The sequence below is a fragment of the Chiloscyllium plagiosum genome, unplaced genomic scaffold, assembly GCF_037043375.1.
Source record: "Chiloscyllium plagiosum isolate Xiang-an unplaced genomic scaffold, Cpla_swu_hap1 HiC_scaffold_13, whole genome shotgun sequence".
Lineage (NCBI taxonomy): Eukaryota > Metazoa > Chordata > Chondrichthyes > Orectolobiformes > Hemiscylliidae > Chiloscyllium > Chiloscyllium plagiosum.
In genome coordinates this window covers 15,015,147-15,029,896 of record NW_028270151.1, presented here as the reverse complement: position 1 = coordinate 15,029,896, position 14,750 = coordinate 15,015,147, and the positions used below count along the sequence as shown (strand labels likewise).

Genomic DNA, 14,750 nt, shown 5'->3' with positions numbered 1-14,750 from the left:
GTGTGAGGTGATTCACTTTGGAAGGAGTAACAGGAATGCAGAGTACTGGGCTAATGGTAAGATTCATGGTAGTGTAGATGAACAGAGAGATCTCAATACCCATGTACACAGATCCCTCAAAGTTGCCAACCAGGTTGATAGGGTTGTTAAGAAGGCATACAGTGTGTTCATTTTTAATGGTAGAGGGATTGAATTTTGGAGCCATGAGGTCATGCTTCTGCTGTACAAATCTCTGGTGCGGCCACACTTGGATTGATTAGATTAGATTACATTACATTACAGTGTGGAAACAGGCCCTTCGGCCCAACAAGTTCACACCGCCCCGCCGAAGCGCAACCCACCCATACCCCTACATTTACGCCTTACCTAACACTACGGGCAATTTAGCATGGCCAATTCACCTGACCTGCAAATCTTTGGACTGTGGGAGGAAACCGGAGCACCCGGAAGAAACCCACGCAGACACAGGGAGAACGTGCAAACTCCACACAGTCAGTCGCCTGAGGCGGGAATTGAACCCGGGTCTCTGGCACTGTGAGGCAGCAGTGCTAACCACTGTGCCACCGTGCTGCCCGTAAATGGAATATTGTGTACAGTTCTGGTCACCGCATTATCAGAAGGATGTGGAAGCTTTGGAAAGGGTTCAGAGGAGATTTACTAGGATCTTGCCTTGTATGGAGGGAAGGTCTTATGAGGAAAGGCTGAAGGACTTGAGGCTGTTTTCGTTCAAGAGACGGTTGAGAGGTGACCTAATAGAGACATATAAGATAATCTGAGGGTTAGATAGGGTGGACAGTGAGGGCCTTTTCCCTCGGATGGTGATGGCTAGCACGAGGGGATATAGCTATAAATTGAGGGGTGATAGATGTAGGACAGATGTCCGAGGTAGTTTCTTCATTTAGAGAGTAGTAAGGGCATGGAATGGCCTGCCTGCAACAGTAGTAGACTTGCCAACTTTAAGTGCATTTAAATGGTTATTGGATAGGCATATGGATAAGAATGGAATAGTGTAGGTTAGATGGGATTCAGACTAGTATCACAGATCAGCGCAACATTGAGGGCTGAAGGGCCTGTACTGCGCTGTAATGCTCTATGTTCTATGTTTTATATTTTCTCAATCAGAATTTGGTTTTGATGTTCTTTTCTCCTGGACTAGAGAAACATTGCATGTGAGTCAATCCATTTTACTGAATTTGTCTTTGCCAAGGGTGTATTTGTGAGATGTTATTGTATTGGAACAGTTGCAGTTTCATAGTTAAATAATCTGTTATTCTGTTACATATTCTAACAGAATTGAAGTTAGACCAATTCTCATCTATTTTGTTGTGTTTTAACCATCGAGTAAGAATAGAGTGTATATTACTGAAAGCAAAGTAATATTACATCAGGAACACAAACCTTCCAGTTGCTTTTAAATAAGATAAAAGTAAGGGCCTAGCGATCTCCTTGATACATTTGAAGGGTGTTGGTCTTGACCATAACAGAGGACTTGTGATGATGTCATGGAGGCCGTGATAGGTAGAGATGTGTGTGTGTATGTAAAAAAAAGTACAGATGGTCTCTTAATATTGTAACAGTAAGATAAGCACCAAGTGTATCTCAGACCACTATGTACAATAGTAGTTAATATTTTAGACAATACAGTTCCAAAGGAGCCTAAGCTTGAAGACAGTTCTTAACCCTGTCTGTGACCATCAAACATGAGAGCAGAAGTATGCCATTCAGCCCAGAGATTATAGCTAATTTGATAATCCTCAACTCCACTTTCCTGCCTTTGCCCCACACACATTTGATTTTCCATACTCATTAGAAATCTGTCTACCTCAGCCTTGACTATACTTAAGGACCCAATCTTGACTGCCTTTTGTGGCAAAGAATTTCACAGATTTATCATCTTCTGAAAGAGAAAATAATCCTCCTCATCTTTGTCCATTGCCTCAGCTTGAAGACAATTCTTGACCAGGCCTTAATTCTGTTTCACCAGGCCATCTTAAAACAAAATTCTCAGATATGGGCATAAAACCACATCTTCTGGACTTTTGTTTCTTGTTTTGTCTATTCATATTTCAGAATGTACCAAGTTGTTTTGTTCCTATTTCGAGTACCAAGTTGTTTTGTTCCTATTTAGGATCTCTAGCAGTTTTATTATTTAATTTTTGGGGGGCATATGCTGAGTTGGTGTTAATTAATACAGTTTCCTGAGTGGTTAGTTTGTAATGTTGACTAATACCAATAGCATGGGTTCAATTCTGCCACTAGTTGAGGTTACCATGAAGAACTCTCCTTCTCAACCTTTCCTCTTGCCGAAGATGTGGTGACCCTCAGGTTAAACTGTTGTCATCAGCAATCACTTGCTAATGAGTACAGTGGCCTGCCTAGGAAATTCCATGTCACTGGTTCTGTGGTTCGTATGTGGCTATTGAACCTGATCCTAGAGCCACATCTCTGACCACATATTTGTGAGCTGTTTACAAGAGGTGATATCAGTCCTTGCCTCGAGATGCATTAGGTGCTGAGTTGTAAGACTTTCCTATTTCAGATTTCCAGCAATTTAGTTTCATAGTTTATGTTTTTTTTTGAGAATAGGATTATGTTGGGTTTTGAGTTATTGTATAGATTATTGATTATTTTTTGAGATAGAGTTCTGTTGTGTTCTGAATTGTATTTTGCTGTTTCAGAATACTAGCAATTTATTTGTATTGATGAGTAATTTGTTTTGAGAATGGGATTGTGTTTGGTTCTGAGTTGTTATACTTTACTGCTTCACTTTACCAAGAATTTTTTTTTTTGAGAAAGGATTGTGTTGGGTTCTGAGTTATTGTACTTTGCTGTTTCAGATTTCCAGCATTTTATTTGTATCGATAATTGACTTACTCTTTTGGGAATGGGATTGTGTTTAGTTCTGAGTTATTGTACTTTCCGGTTTCACTTTACCAGGAATTTACTTTCATACTTTTTTTTTGAGAAAGGGATTGCGTTGGGTTCTGAGTTATTGCACTTTCTTATTTCAGATTTCCAGCAATTTATTTGTATAGATGAGTAATTTGTTTTGAGAATGGGATTGTGTTGGGTTCTGAGTTGTTATACTTTACTGCTTCACTTTACCAAGAATTTTTTTTTGAGAAAGGATTGTGTTGGGTTCTGAGTTATTGTACTTTGCTGTTTCAGATTTCCAGCATTTTATTTGTATCGATAATTGACTTACTCTTTTGGGAATGGGATTGTGTTTAGTTCTGAGTTATTGTACTTTCCGGTTTCACTTTACCAGGAATTTACTTTCATACTTTTTTATTGAGAAAGGGATTGCGTTGGGTTCTGAGTTATTGCACTTTCTTATTTCAGATTTCCAGCAATTTATTTGTATCGATAATTGATTTACCTTTTTGAGAATGGGATTGCGTTGGGTTCTGAGTTTGCTGCTTCAGATTTCCAGCAATTTATTTGTATGGATAACTGATTTACCTTTTTGGGAATGGGATGGCGTTGGGTTCTGAGTTGTTGTACTTTCCTATTTCAGATTTCCAGCAGTTTAATCGTTAAGTATTTCTTTCTGAGAATGGCAATGTGTCGAGGTGCTGGGTCGTCAGTTGCCGCGCGCTAATTGACGGACGAATGGGGGTGGCGCTCCCGTGACGCAGAGGGGGCATCCCCGGGGTGACGTCACGGCGCCGATGTTGCAAGGTTCTAGAACGCGGTGTTGCGAATTTTTTTGTTTCTAAACATTCGGCGGCGGCTGGAAGTGGAGCCGGGACTGGAGGGAGGGCGGAGGGGGAGAAGCAGGAGGGACACCCATGCCCTGGCCCGGCTATCCTCCTGCTTGCTAGCCATGAGCCACCCGCCATCGGCCGGAGCGGGCGGCGGGGTGAGCAAAACCGGCAAGCACACTGCTCCTTCCCCGGGCCCGAATGGCCTGTCGGCGGCGGCAACAGCAGCAGCAGCAGCAGCGATTGCATCCGCCACCAGCGCCGCCGCTTCCTCCTCCTCCTCTTCACCCGCCGCCGCCGCCGCCGGGGCAGTGGGTGGCTGCGGGACGGCGGCGGCGGCGATTATCGGTGTCGGTTCTCCCCCTCCTCCGCCCCTGCACCATCACCAGGCGGTGGCTGCCGCTGCCGCCGCCGCTGCTGCTGCCGCCGCCGCCGCCGCCCAAGAACTGACCTCGCTCTTCGAGTGCCCGGTCTGCTTCGACTACGTCCTGCCGCCGATCCTGCAATGCCAAGCCGGCCACTTGGTGTGCAACACCTGCCGGCAGAAGTTGACCTGTTGCCCGACTTGCCGGGGCTCCCTCACCCCCAGCATTCGCAACCTGGCCATGGAGAAAGTGGCTTCGGCCGTGCTCTTCCCCTGCAAGGTAAGATACTGTCACCCAGCCGGTGGCCTCTAGTGCACATTGTTCGTTGCCTTTTTAAACCCCTCTCTCCCCCTCGCCACTGTGCACCACTGTTACTTTGGGTTTAAGATTGAGCAGCTCTCTGACACCCATTCAGTACCTCCAGGCATGTGCCCTCTGACACTGTTTATAGTTGAAACTGTTTACAAGACCTTGTGTGAAATCCAAGGCACCTTTTATCTCCCCCCCCCCCCCCCCCCCCTCCAGCCACATCCAAGTATGGTGGTGGCTTTCTGCATTTACCCCCCCCCCCCCCCTCTTATATGGGTGTCACTGGATGGTAAGCCAATGTTCCCCCTTAGTTGTCTCTGTTCCTTTTGGGTTGGAATAATTTAAAAGGAACTTGGAAGTTCTGCAGCAGGCAAGATTGTGGTCCAGGTGCAGGTAAATAGTCCTGAAATAGATGGCTGGTTTATTCAGCTGGGCCTGACATGAAGGGCTGAACGACCACTTTCTGTTTATTATCTGCTTTAATGCAGTGTGAAACAGGCCCTTCGGCCCAATAAGTCCACACTGACCCTCTGAAGATTAACCCACCCAGATCCATTTTCCCTCTGGCTAATGCACCTAACACTATGGGCAATTTAGCATGGCTAATTCACCTAACCTGAAGGTCTTTGGATTGCGGGAGGAAACCCCCGCACACTCAGGGAGAATGTCTGTGCGGAGTGTGCACAGTCACCCGAGGCTGGAATTGAACCTGGGTTCCTGGTGCTGTGAGGCTGCAGTGCTAACCACTGTGTCACCGTGCTATGCTGTTACTTTTCTGTTGACACAGGCCACATTTACAGATATTTTTACTCTAGCTGTTTGGATAGAAACTTGGGAGGGAGGGCAGGCCATCTGAAGTCAGGCTGTGGTCATAATTTTGCCACAAGAGCTTTGTGGCAACGACAGCAGCTGCGCCCCGTGTATCCCACAGCCAGGTTTGTTTGTACATGCACAAGGGAAGACTGTTGCCACTTCTGCCAACGTTGCCACCATGGTGTCGGTTCTGGCAGGGTGAGGTTTGTGAGCTGATGGCATGACCATGGGAGCTCTGAAGAAGGTGCCAAGAGACAACTGATTTTTGGTAGCAGATGAGGGAGCGAGTTATGAGGGGAGGGAAAAGGCTGGAGGACCTCATTGAGTGAGAGACAGTGAATGATGTGAAAAGACAAACCCGGGGGAAGAAAATGACTTCAGCTTAAACCATGAGCAGGTAATATTGGCCCAAGTTGAAAGTAGCAGGTGACAGGTGTCAGCCTGAAATATGGACAAAGTGGAGTACAGGCATCTCTGTTGCATAGCAGAAGGAACATTTCATTTAAAGATATCAGTGGCTGCTTTTGGATACAAAGTAGATCTATGATTTAGAGACATAGGGTAGCATAGGCTGTATGGCCTATAGTTAGGTAATTTTGAAGATCTGATACTTTGATTTGGGCGAGAATTGGTTCTGTATAAATTCTTAACTCTGACGTGGTGCATTTCAGATTCGAGAACAAAGCATCTGACTGATCATTTAAAATGTACTTGTGGCAACTTCTTTAACATTACACAGATTAGTGAGCCGTCACTTTAATTGTGAAGATCCAAGACAGTTATTCATTCTTGTCAGTTAATGTTTGTGCTTATGGAAGGTGACTACCAGGAAACTCCGTAAAGTCTATTCTGACCATGTGTCCGAATCGTTCAATGATCAGTGTCAGAACTTGTATTTCTGTGCAGATATATCTTTGAAAATTTGTAGCACATTTTGCTGTCAAAACATCTGCTAATTCACCTAACCTGCATGAGTTCCTCAGTATAGTGTCCTCGGCCCAACTACCTTCAGCTGCTTCACCAATGATCTCCCCTTCATCATAAGGTCAGAAATGGAAATGGTCACTGATGACTGCACAATGTTCAGCACCAATCGTGACTCCTCAGATACTGGAACAGTCCATGCTCAAATGCAACAAGATCTGGACAACATCCAGGCTTAGGCTGACAGGTGGCAAGTAACATTCACATCTCACAATGCCAGGCAATGACCATCGCCAACCAGAGGCAGTCTAATCACCACCCCTTGATATTCAGTGGTGTTACCATCACTGAAATGCCCCCTATCAACATCCTTGGGGTTACCATTTACCAGAAATTCAACTGGACTCCCCACATAAACACAGTGGCTACAAGAGGTGGGTGGCACGGTGGCAGTGGTTAGCACTGTTGTCTCACAGCACCAGAGACCCGGGTTCAATTCCCGCCTCAGGCGACTGACTGTGTGGAGTTTGCACGTTCTCCCCGTGTCTGCGTGGGTTTCCTCCGGGTGCTCCGGTTTCCTCCCACAGTCCAAAGATGTGCAGGTCAGGTGAATTGGCCATGCTAAATTGCCCGTAGTGTTAGTTATAGGGGTAAATGTAGGGGTATGGGTGGGTTACGCTTCGGCGGGTGGGTGTGGACTTGTTGGGCCGAAGGGCCTGTTTCCACACTGTAATGTAATCTAATCTTTAAAGAGCAGGTTAGAGGCTAGCAATGCTGTGGCAAGTAACTCACCTCCTGATTGCCCAAAGCCTGTCCACCATCTACAAAGCACAAGTCAGCAGTGTGAAGAAATACTACCCACTTACCTGGATGGCTCTAACAACACTTAAGACATCATCCAAGCCAAAGCAGCACACTTGATCATTGCCACATCCCCAAGCATCAACTTCCTCCATCATCAATGCTCAGTAGCAGCTGTGTACTATCCACAAGATGCACTGCAGAAATACACCAAAGTTCCTTGCATAGCACCTTCCAGACCCACGAACACGTCCTTCTAGAAGAAGATACATGGGAACACCAACAGCAAGTTCCCCTCCAAGTCCTGACATGGAAATGTATTGCCGTTTCTTTACAGTTACTGGGTCAAAATCCTGGAATCCCCTCCATAAGAGCCAACCTAAGCATGTGGACCGCAGTGGTTCAAGAGGTAGCTCACCACCACCTACTCTAGGGTGACCAGGGATGGGCAACAAACAAGGCTGGATTAGAGTGGTGAAATCTACACTTACAGCACCAGTTTAGTAAGGCCCAGGAAGCTGTGAACACTGATTCAATATTGGAGATCAATAGACGTTTGAATGCAGAGTGAATAAAGGAGTACTGCAATGGGTTGGGAACATGGATAAAAGTTGAAGTTTGTCTTGTGGTTATCTACTGGTTGGAATTGGCTCGAGCTCAAGAGTATAAGATTGTAGCTGAGCAGGCTTAAAGGGCTGTCTGGGCAATGTCCTGTTTTTATGTTCTTGTGATAATCCACTGGCCTGGCTAATGATGAGCTGGTTTGCCCACACTGGAGGACTGTTATTGTTGACTGGGAGGTACCTTTTATGGGGTTCAGACATTTCTGCACAGAGGCATGTATATCCTATCCTTGCACAGTGAACACACTGGTCCAGCATCTGCAAGGTTGTGATGAGAGGTAGGTTTGGTAAGGGGAATGAATTTCAGCTTGAAGCTGTGATATCCAGGGACACCGTTGCAGAACTCTTTTTCCAAAAGAGAAACTGTGCAGATGCTGAAACGAGTGCAGGAAATGCTGCAAAATTTCATCAGGGTTGGCAGCATCTGTGGAGGTAGAAACCGAATTAATGTTTCAGCACAGAACAGAAAGGTCTGTGTAAGTTTCCCGTGTAACGTGCTGCCTGATCTACTGAGGCTCACAGGATAGTTACAATGCACGATGCTGTTTGACCCATCATATCTTTGCAGGAACAATTCCCTGAGAGCCCTTCCTCTGCCTCCTCCCCATAATCCTACACATTGTTCACGTTCAGGTCGCAAATCCATTTCAGATCCTGATCACTCATCGCTGAGATGTGGGGCGAAGATGTATTTCTTAAGGAATATTACTGTGAGGGTGTTTGTTGATTTGCTGTTTGCCCCATTGACTCAGCGCAATCTGAGTGCTTCAGTTATGATCTTGACGAAGGATTTCTGGAGTTACGACTGAAAGGTGCTGTATATCCTAGTCAGGAGGATGCAGGATTGGATGATTGTGTTCTCAAGATGTTGTTGTAACAAGCATAGTAACATTGAAGCCAATGGGAATCGAGGGAAAGTCTTCCTACTGGTTGAATCTGATCTCGCTCAAGAATATGGTTGTTCAAGGTCAATCCTCTCATCCCAGGGTGTCTCCGCAGGAGTTCCTTGGGGTAGATATTTTCCAAACGATTTGTTCGGAAATGTAATTGCACACATCCTGGAGCAGTTAGGATTTGAACGTGAGCCTTCTAGCTCAGAGATACAGGTGCTACCGCTGTGCCATGAGAACCCTATCAATTAACACACACCACCCACCCAGAGAAGCAAACCTCAGCTTTTTTTTTCTTAAACCTATACAGCTGTGTTATGGCACACCTCTGGAGCAGGTGGGTCTTGAGCCCAGGATCCCAGGTTCAGAGTTGGGCATCCTTCCACCACACCACAAGAACCTCGTTCCTCATGGTAGATGTTTTTCTAATCCATTCAGAGATATCATTATATACCTGTGAAGCAGGTAAGGCTTGAGCATGAGCCTCCTGGCTCAGAGATAGGGACACTACCACTGTGCCGCAAGAGCTCTAGATCCTTCTAGACAGACATCCTCTGCTGCTTCACCAATCACTTTCCCTCCAGCATATGATCAGAAATAAGAATGTTAGCCCATACTTGCACCTCAAGTTCCCAACAACTCTAATGAAACAGTCTTTGTCTCAGTCTAACTACCTGTGGCCAATGTTCAAGGTCTGAAAGGCTAACTGTCTTCCTCTCCACAGACACTGCTGGACCTAGCGAGGTTTTCCCAGAGTTTTCCATTTTTATTTAAAGTTAGATTTGGGCTGACAAGTGGCAAGTAACATCTTGGGTGCACAAGTGTCAGGTAATGACCAACTCCAACCATGCAGAGTCTGACTGTCTTCCCTTGACACTCAGTGGCTTTAAAGTACTGAATGCCCCACCGTTAACATCCTTGGGGCCAGGTGTCATTGACCAGAAACGCAACTGGACCAGCCCATATAAATACTCTGGCTGCAAGAGCAGATGAAGACTTGGGAATTCTGTGGTATTATCCCTCTTCAACTGTCCAAAGCTAGTCCACTGTCTAGAAAGCAAACGTCAAGGATGTGAAGAACACTCTTCACTTGACTGGATGTATCCAGTGCCATCAAAATTTCTGAAATGTAACAGCAGGACAAAGCAGCTGGCTTAACTAATACCACGTCCATCACCTTCAACCTTCACTGACTCTATCAGGGCACAACAGTGATGTGTGCTATGTGCAAGATACAATGCAGCAACTCACCAAGGATCATTTGAGTGGACCTTCCAAACCTACAATCCCTCCACCTGGAGGGCAGATTCACGAAGACACCACCAGCTGCAAGCTGCTGCCTAGCCCTGTACCATCCTGACATGGAACAATATTTCTGTTCATTGTCACTGTGTCAAATGTCTTCATTCAGAGAATAGGGAGCCTGGGGAATTCTCTACCACAGAAACCATTTGAGGCCAAAATATCAAATGTTTTCAAGGAGGACTTGGAACCCTTTAGCTCTAAGTCTAAGGGTATGGGGAGAGGCAGGAGCAGGGTATTGAGTTACTTGACCAGTTGTAATGATATTAAATGTCAGCAGGCTTGAAGGGCTACTTCTCCTACTTTCTACATCGCCATAAAGAAATCACTGTGACAGAATTGCACAAACTGGAGTGAGGGGTTGTGCAGCCCAGGCAGAGGAGTGGCTGATCTTGTAGAGGCACTAGTGATAAAGGCAGTACAGTAAGGTGCAGATGACAACACTCCCATTAATCTAGATGGAGGAACTGAGGGCATTCTGGCTAAATTTGCAGATGATACAAAGATAAGCTGGGCAGGTAGCATTGAAGAGGTGGGGAGGCTGCAGAAGGATTTGGGCAGGTTAGGAGAGTGGGCAAGGAAGTGGCAGATAGAGCACAATGTGGGAAAGTGTGAGGTCATGCACCTTGGTATGAAGAATAGAGCATGGACCATTTTCTTAATGGGGAGAAAATTCTGAAGTCTGAAGGTCAAGTCCAGGATTCACTCAAGGTAAACTTGCAGGTTGAGTCTGTAGTTAGAAGGCAAATATAATTATGACATTTAGTTTGAGAGGACTTGAATATAAAAGCAGGGATGTACTTCTGAGGCTCTATAAGGCTCTGGTTAGGCTACATTTGGAGTGTTGTACGCAGTTTTGGGCCCCATATCTGAGGAAGGTATACTGGCCCTGGATTGTGTTCAGAGGAGATTCACAAGAATGGTCCTAGGAATGAACAGCTTAACATATGAGGAATGCTTAAGGACTCTGGGTCTATACTCAGTGGAGTTTAGGGGTGGGGGTGGATGTAATCGAAACTTACAGAATATTGAATAGCCTGGACAGAGTAGATGTTGGGAAGGTGTTTCCATTGGTAGGAGAGACTAGGACCTGAGGGCACAGCATTAGAGTAAAAGGAAGACCTTTTAGAATGGAGAGAGGGAGAAACCCCTTCAGCCAGAGTGTAGTGAATGTGTGGAATTCACTGCCACAGAGGACTGTGGAGGCCAGGTCATTGAGTCTATTTGAGACTGATAGATTCTTGATTGTCAACGGTTATGATGAGAAGGCTGGAGAATGGGGATGCGAAACTTATCAGTCCTGATTGATTGGCACAGCAAGACGCGAAGGGCTGAATGGCCTAACTTCTGCTGCTATGTCTTTCTGGTCGATGAAGAAAAACATGTCAGCAAGTTTGTAAACTTCACATCCGCAAATCTTGTCTCTTCTTTATGGTCAAGTGCACTTGCCTGCCCATTGTAACTAGATGGATTCGATATAATTATAATTAGATACAGATAAATGCAGGATGGATGCTTCCGTTAGCTGGAGGATGCAGAGTAAAAAATGTTTAGAACCAGGGACTGTGGTGTCAGGATGAGAACTAAATTATTTAACAGATGAGAAGGAATTCCTTCACTCAGGGTGGTGGTAAATCTTTGGAATTCTCTGCATGTCCATCCATTGTGTATATTCCGAGACACAATGTGCTAGATTTCTGGATATTAAAGGTATCGAGGATATGGGGAAAATAGTGTTGAGATAGAAGCCATGATCTGGTTCATTGTTGGAGCAGGCTCATGGGGCTGAATGACCATTTCCTGCTCCCATTGCCCATATTCCTGTAATTGATAAGTCAATAGGAGAAAGAGCAGGGGAGTGGAATTGATTGGATGGCTGCTTTAAAATAGTTAGCATCAGCGCAATGGGTCATAAGGCCTCCTTTTAGTACTGTTTGACTCTCTGGTTCAGGGTTAGAGAATCTGTGGAGAGATCGAGTAAACCACAACGTACGGCTATTGGTCTGCTTTACACTACTTGTTTCTGACTGCTCCTGCGTTGTAGCTCTTTTGAGTTTGTACATTGACATTGATTCCAGTGCACAGGCCTCTCTCTTTTAATAGCTCACACATATTGTTTCACACATGGTCCTCAAACACATCCTTCATCAGTTCTGGTGAACATGCAGGGACCTTGTAGTAAATTTATTTGTTTGCTCAATGTTTGCAGTGCATCAGTCAATGGGATTATTTTATGGAGTCTTAAAGCACAGAAACAATCCCTTTGGTCCTCTGTTGAAGAGTCATCTAAACTCAACGTTAGCGTCCTTTCTATCAGCAGATGCTGCCGAACCCACTGTGATTTCCAGCATTTGTTGCTTTCAGTCCAACCAGTCAACATGGGCCATGTTCCCAAGCCAAACTTAGTCCCACTTACCTATGATTGGCCCATCTCCCTCTAAACCTTTCCTATTCATGTACTTACCCAAATGTTGTTTAAATGTTGTAACTGTACCTGCATTCATTACTTCCTCTGGCAGCTCATTCCTGTGAACCTGTAGTGGTGGGGAAAAGTTGCCCCTCATGTCCTCATTCCCCTCTCACCTTAAAAAATATGCTCCCTAGTTTTGAACTCACCCGCACCACGGAAAACACCTTTGCTATTCACTCCATCTATGCCCCTTATGATTTTGTAAACCTCTCTGAGGTCAGCCCTCAACTTCCTACGCTCCAGTGAAAACAAAGTCCTGCAAAACCCAGTTTTAATGGATGCGTCTAACGAGATATTCAAAGTATCCAGTGTTCCCACACTGCATGAAGAGTGCTTTCACAAAAAAATGCATACGCTGTTAATTTTAAAGCCTGCTTTGGCGAACAAGGATTAACACAGGATTCTGATGAGCTCAGTGAGTTTTGTTGAAAGTGGTAATATGTTACAGATCAGTATCCTGCTCTGTTTCTAAGAAACTAGCCTAATCTGACATTCTGGTAGTTCAGTAAATTAAATGCTGCACTGTTGAAAAGGCACAACTTGCACTTATATAGTGCCTCCCCAGGGTGGGGGAACATGGTGGCATTGTGGTAATGCTGCAGGACTCCAAAGCTCCAGGCTAATGCAGTGGGGGCATGAGTTCAAATCCTAATCTGGTTGCTGGTGGAATTTGAATTTGGTGAATAAATCTGGGATGTTCACTTGGTCTCTGTGAATGACTATTATTGATTGCCATTTAAATCCTCGCCAGTTCACCAATGTCTTTAGGGAAGGAAATCTGCCCTCTTTACCATCTCTTGCCTACATGTGACTCCACATCTGTCTTAGCTCTTGATCGCTGACTGAGCTGCCCACTTGTTGCAAGGCTAATTAGGGATGGGCAGCAAATGCTAAACATACTAATGATACCCACATTCTATGAATGAATAAAGGCAGAGGGGGAGGATATTTCAAAGTATTTTGCAACTATAGGAGCATAGGAACAGGCGTAGGCCAGTCAGCCCCTTGAGCCTGTTCTAGCATTAAATGACCTAATGTTATAGACCTGTTTTGGCCCCAATCCCTTAATACCTTTTGCATTAAAAAAAAATCAATCTCTTATTTAAAAGTAACAATTCATGCAATGTCCGTTGCCATTTGAGGAAGAGTTGCAAACTTGTAGAGTCATAGAGCCCCTTCAGTGCAGATGGAGGCCGCTCAGCATGTCGAACCCGACTGACCTTCTGAAAAGCATTGCCTCCCACCCCATTCCTGTAAACCCACACTTCACATGGCTAATCAACTCGGCCTGCTCATCCCTGGTCACTATAGGGGAAATTTAGCATGGACAATCCACACCTTTGGACCATAGGAGTGACCCGGAGCACCTGGAGGAAACCCACACAGACACGGGGAGAATATGGGAAAACTCCTAAGGCTAGAATCGAGCCTGAGTCCCTGGCGCTGTGAAGTAGCAGTGCTAATCACTGTGTCACCCCCTTTCTGTGTAGAAGTATTTCCTAATGTCTCTCTTGAACTTTCTGGCCTTAATTCTCAGACTATGCCCCCTAGTTCTCAAATTCCCAACCAGTGGAAACAGTTTATCTTTATCTACCCTGTCATTTCCAGTTATATCTTGAAGACATTGATCAGATCATTCCTTGACCTTCTAAATTCTAGAGAAAATAGGCCTAATTTGTGTAATATCTCATCATCCTCCCCTGAAGTCTAGGTATCATTCCTGTAAACCTACAGTGTCCCCCCTCCAAGGCCGTATATCCTTCCTAAGGTGTGGTGCCCAGATCTGCTCTCAGTGCTCCAAATAAGGTCTTACTAGTGATGGACAGGATCAAACTCCCTCCTAACCTAGACCCTATCATTTTTGTGTTTTAAAGGCAAGTGTCAGGTGTTGCCTTCTAGATACAATTTGAATGGTCAGACTACCAGTCTTGAAGCAAACGCACTTTATTCATACGTTAAGGTTAAAACACAACATAAAGAAAGAAGAAATCTGAATAACAACTCTCTTGGAAAACTAAACAGAATAATACGTTATTTAACTACTGAACAGTAACTATTCCAATTTAGTAACATCACATAAACGCACCATTTACAAAGGCAACTTCAGCAAAATAGATTTTTTCACGTGTAATTGTAACAGCAGGAAGAGTTACCCCCCACTTCCTCCCCACTCCACTGCTTCCTCTTTTCTCCCCCTCCCAAAAAAATCAAAATCCAGCTTTTAGCTGTGACAGAGAGAGGAAAAACAGCTTCAAGACCCACCAACAACTGCTGAAAAGCTCAGACTAAAAATCCTGGTTTTGTGGTAGCTTGACCCCACCCATCCGGGCTGCTTCTATTGTTTCAACTTTTTTCTAAAATAGGGTGCCTCAGTGTTTACTGCATTAAAATAATTTGGCATCTCTGTCTTAAAACCTCTCTTCAGAAAAAAAAGGACAGGACAAAATACACCTCTTAAAAGCTAGCGTATCATCATCACAATAGAGTTTATATAACTGCACTGTAACTTCTGCATCCCTGTACTCCAGTTCTCTTGATGCAAAAATCAG

The 14,750-nt window shown here is 44.8% G+C and overlaps 1 protein-coding gene across 1 annotated transcript in view; it reads left to right on the top strand.

Annotated features, from left to right (window-relative positions):
• The first annotated feature begins 3,701 nt into the window (after positions 1-3,701).
• LOC122556202 (E3 ubiquitin-protein ligase SIAH1-like) overlaps positions 3,702-14,750 on the top strand; it is a 28,909-nt gene continuing 17,860 nt past the window's right edge. Inside the window, exon 1 of the mRNA XM_043702750.2 lies at positions 3,702-4,348. Coding sequence (XP_043558685.2) covers positions 3,827-4,348 — 522 coding nt within the window. The 5' untranslated portion in view covers positions 3,702-3,826. The remainder of the gene's footprint in view (positions 4,349-14,750) is intronic.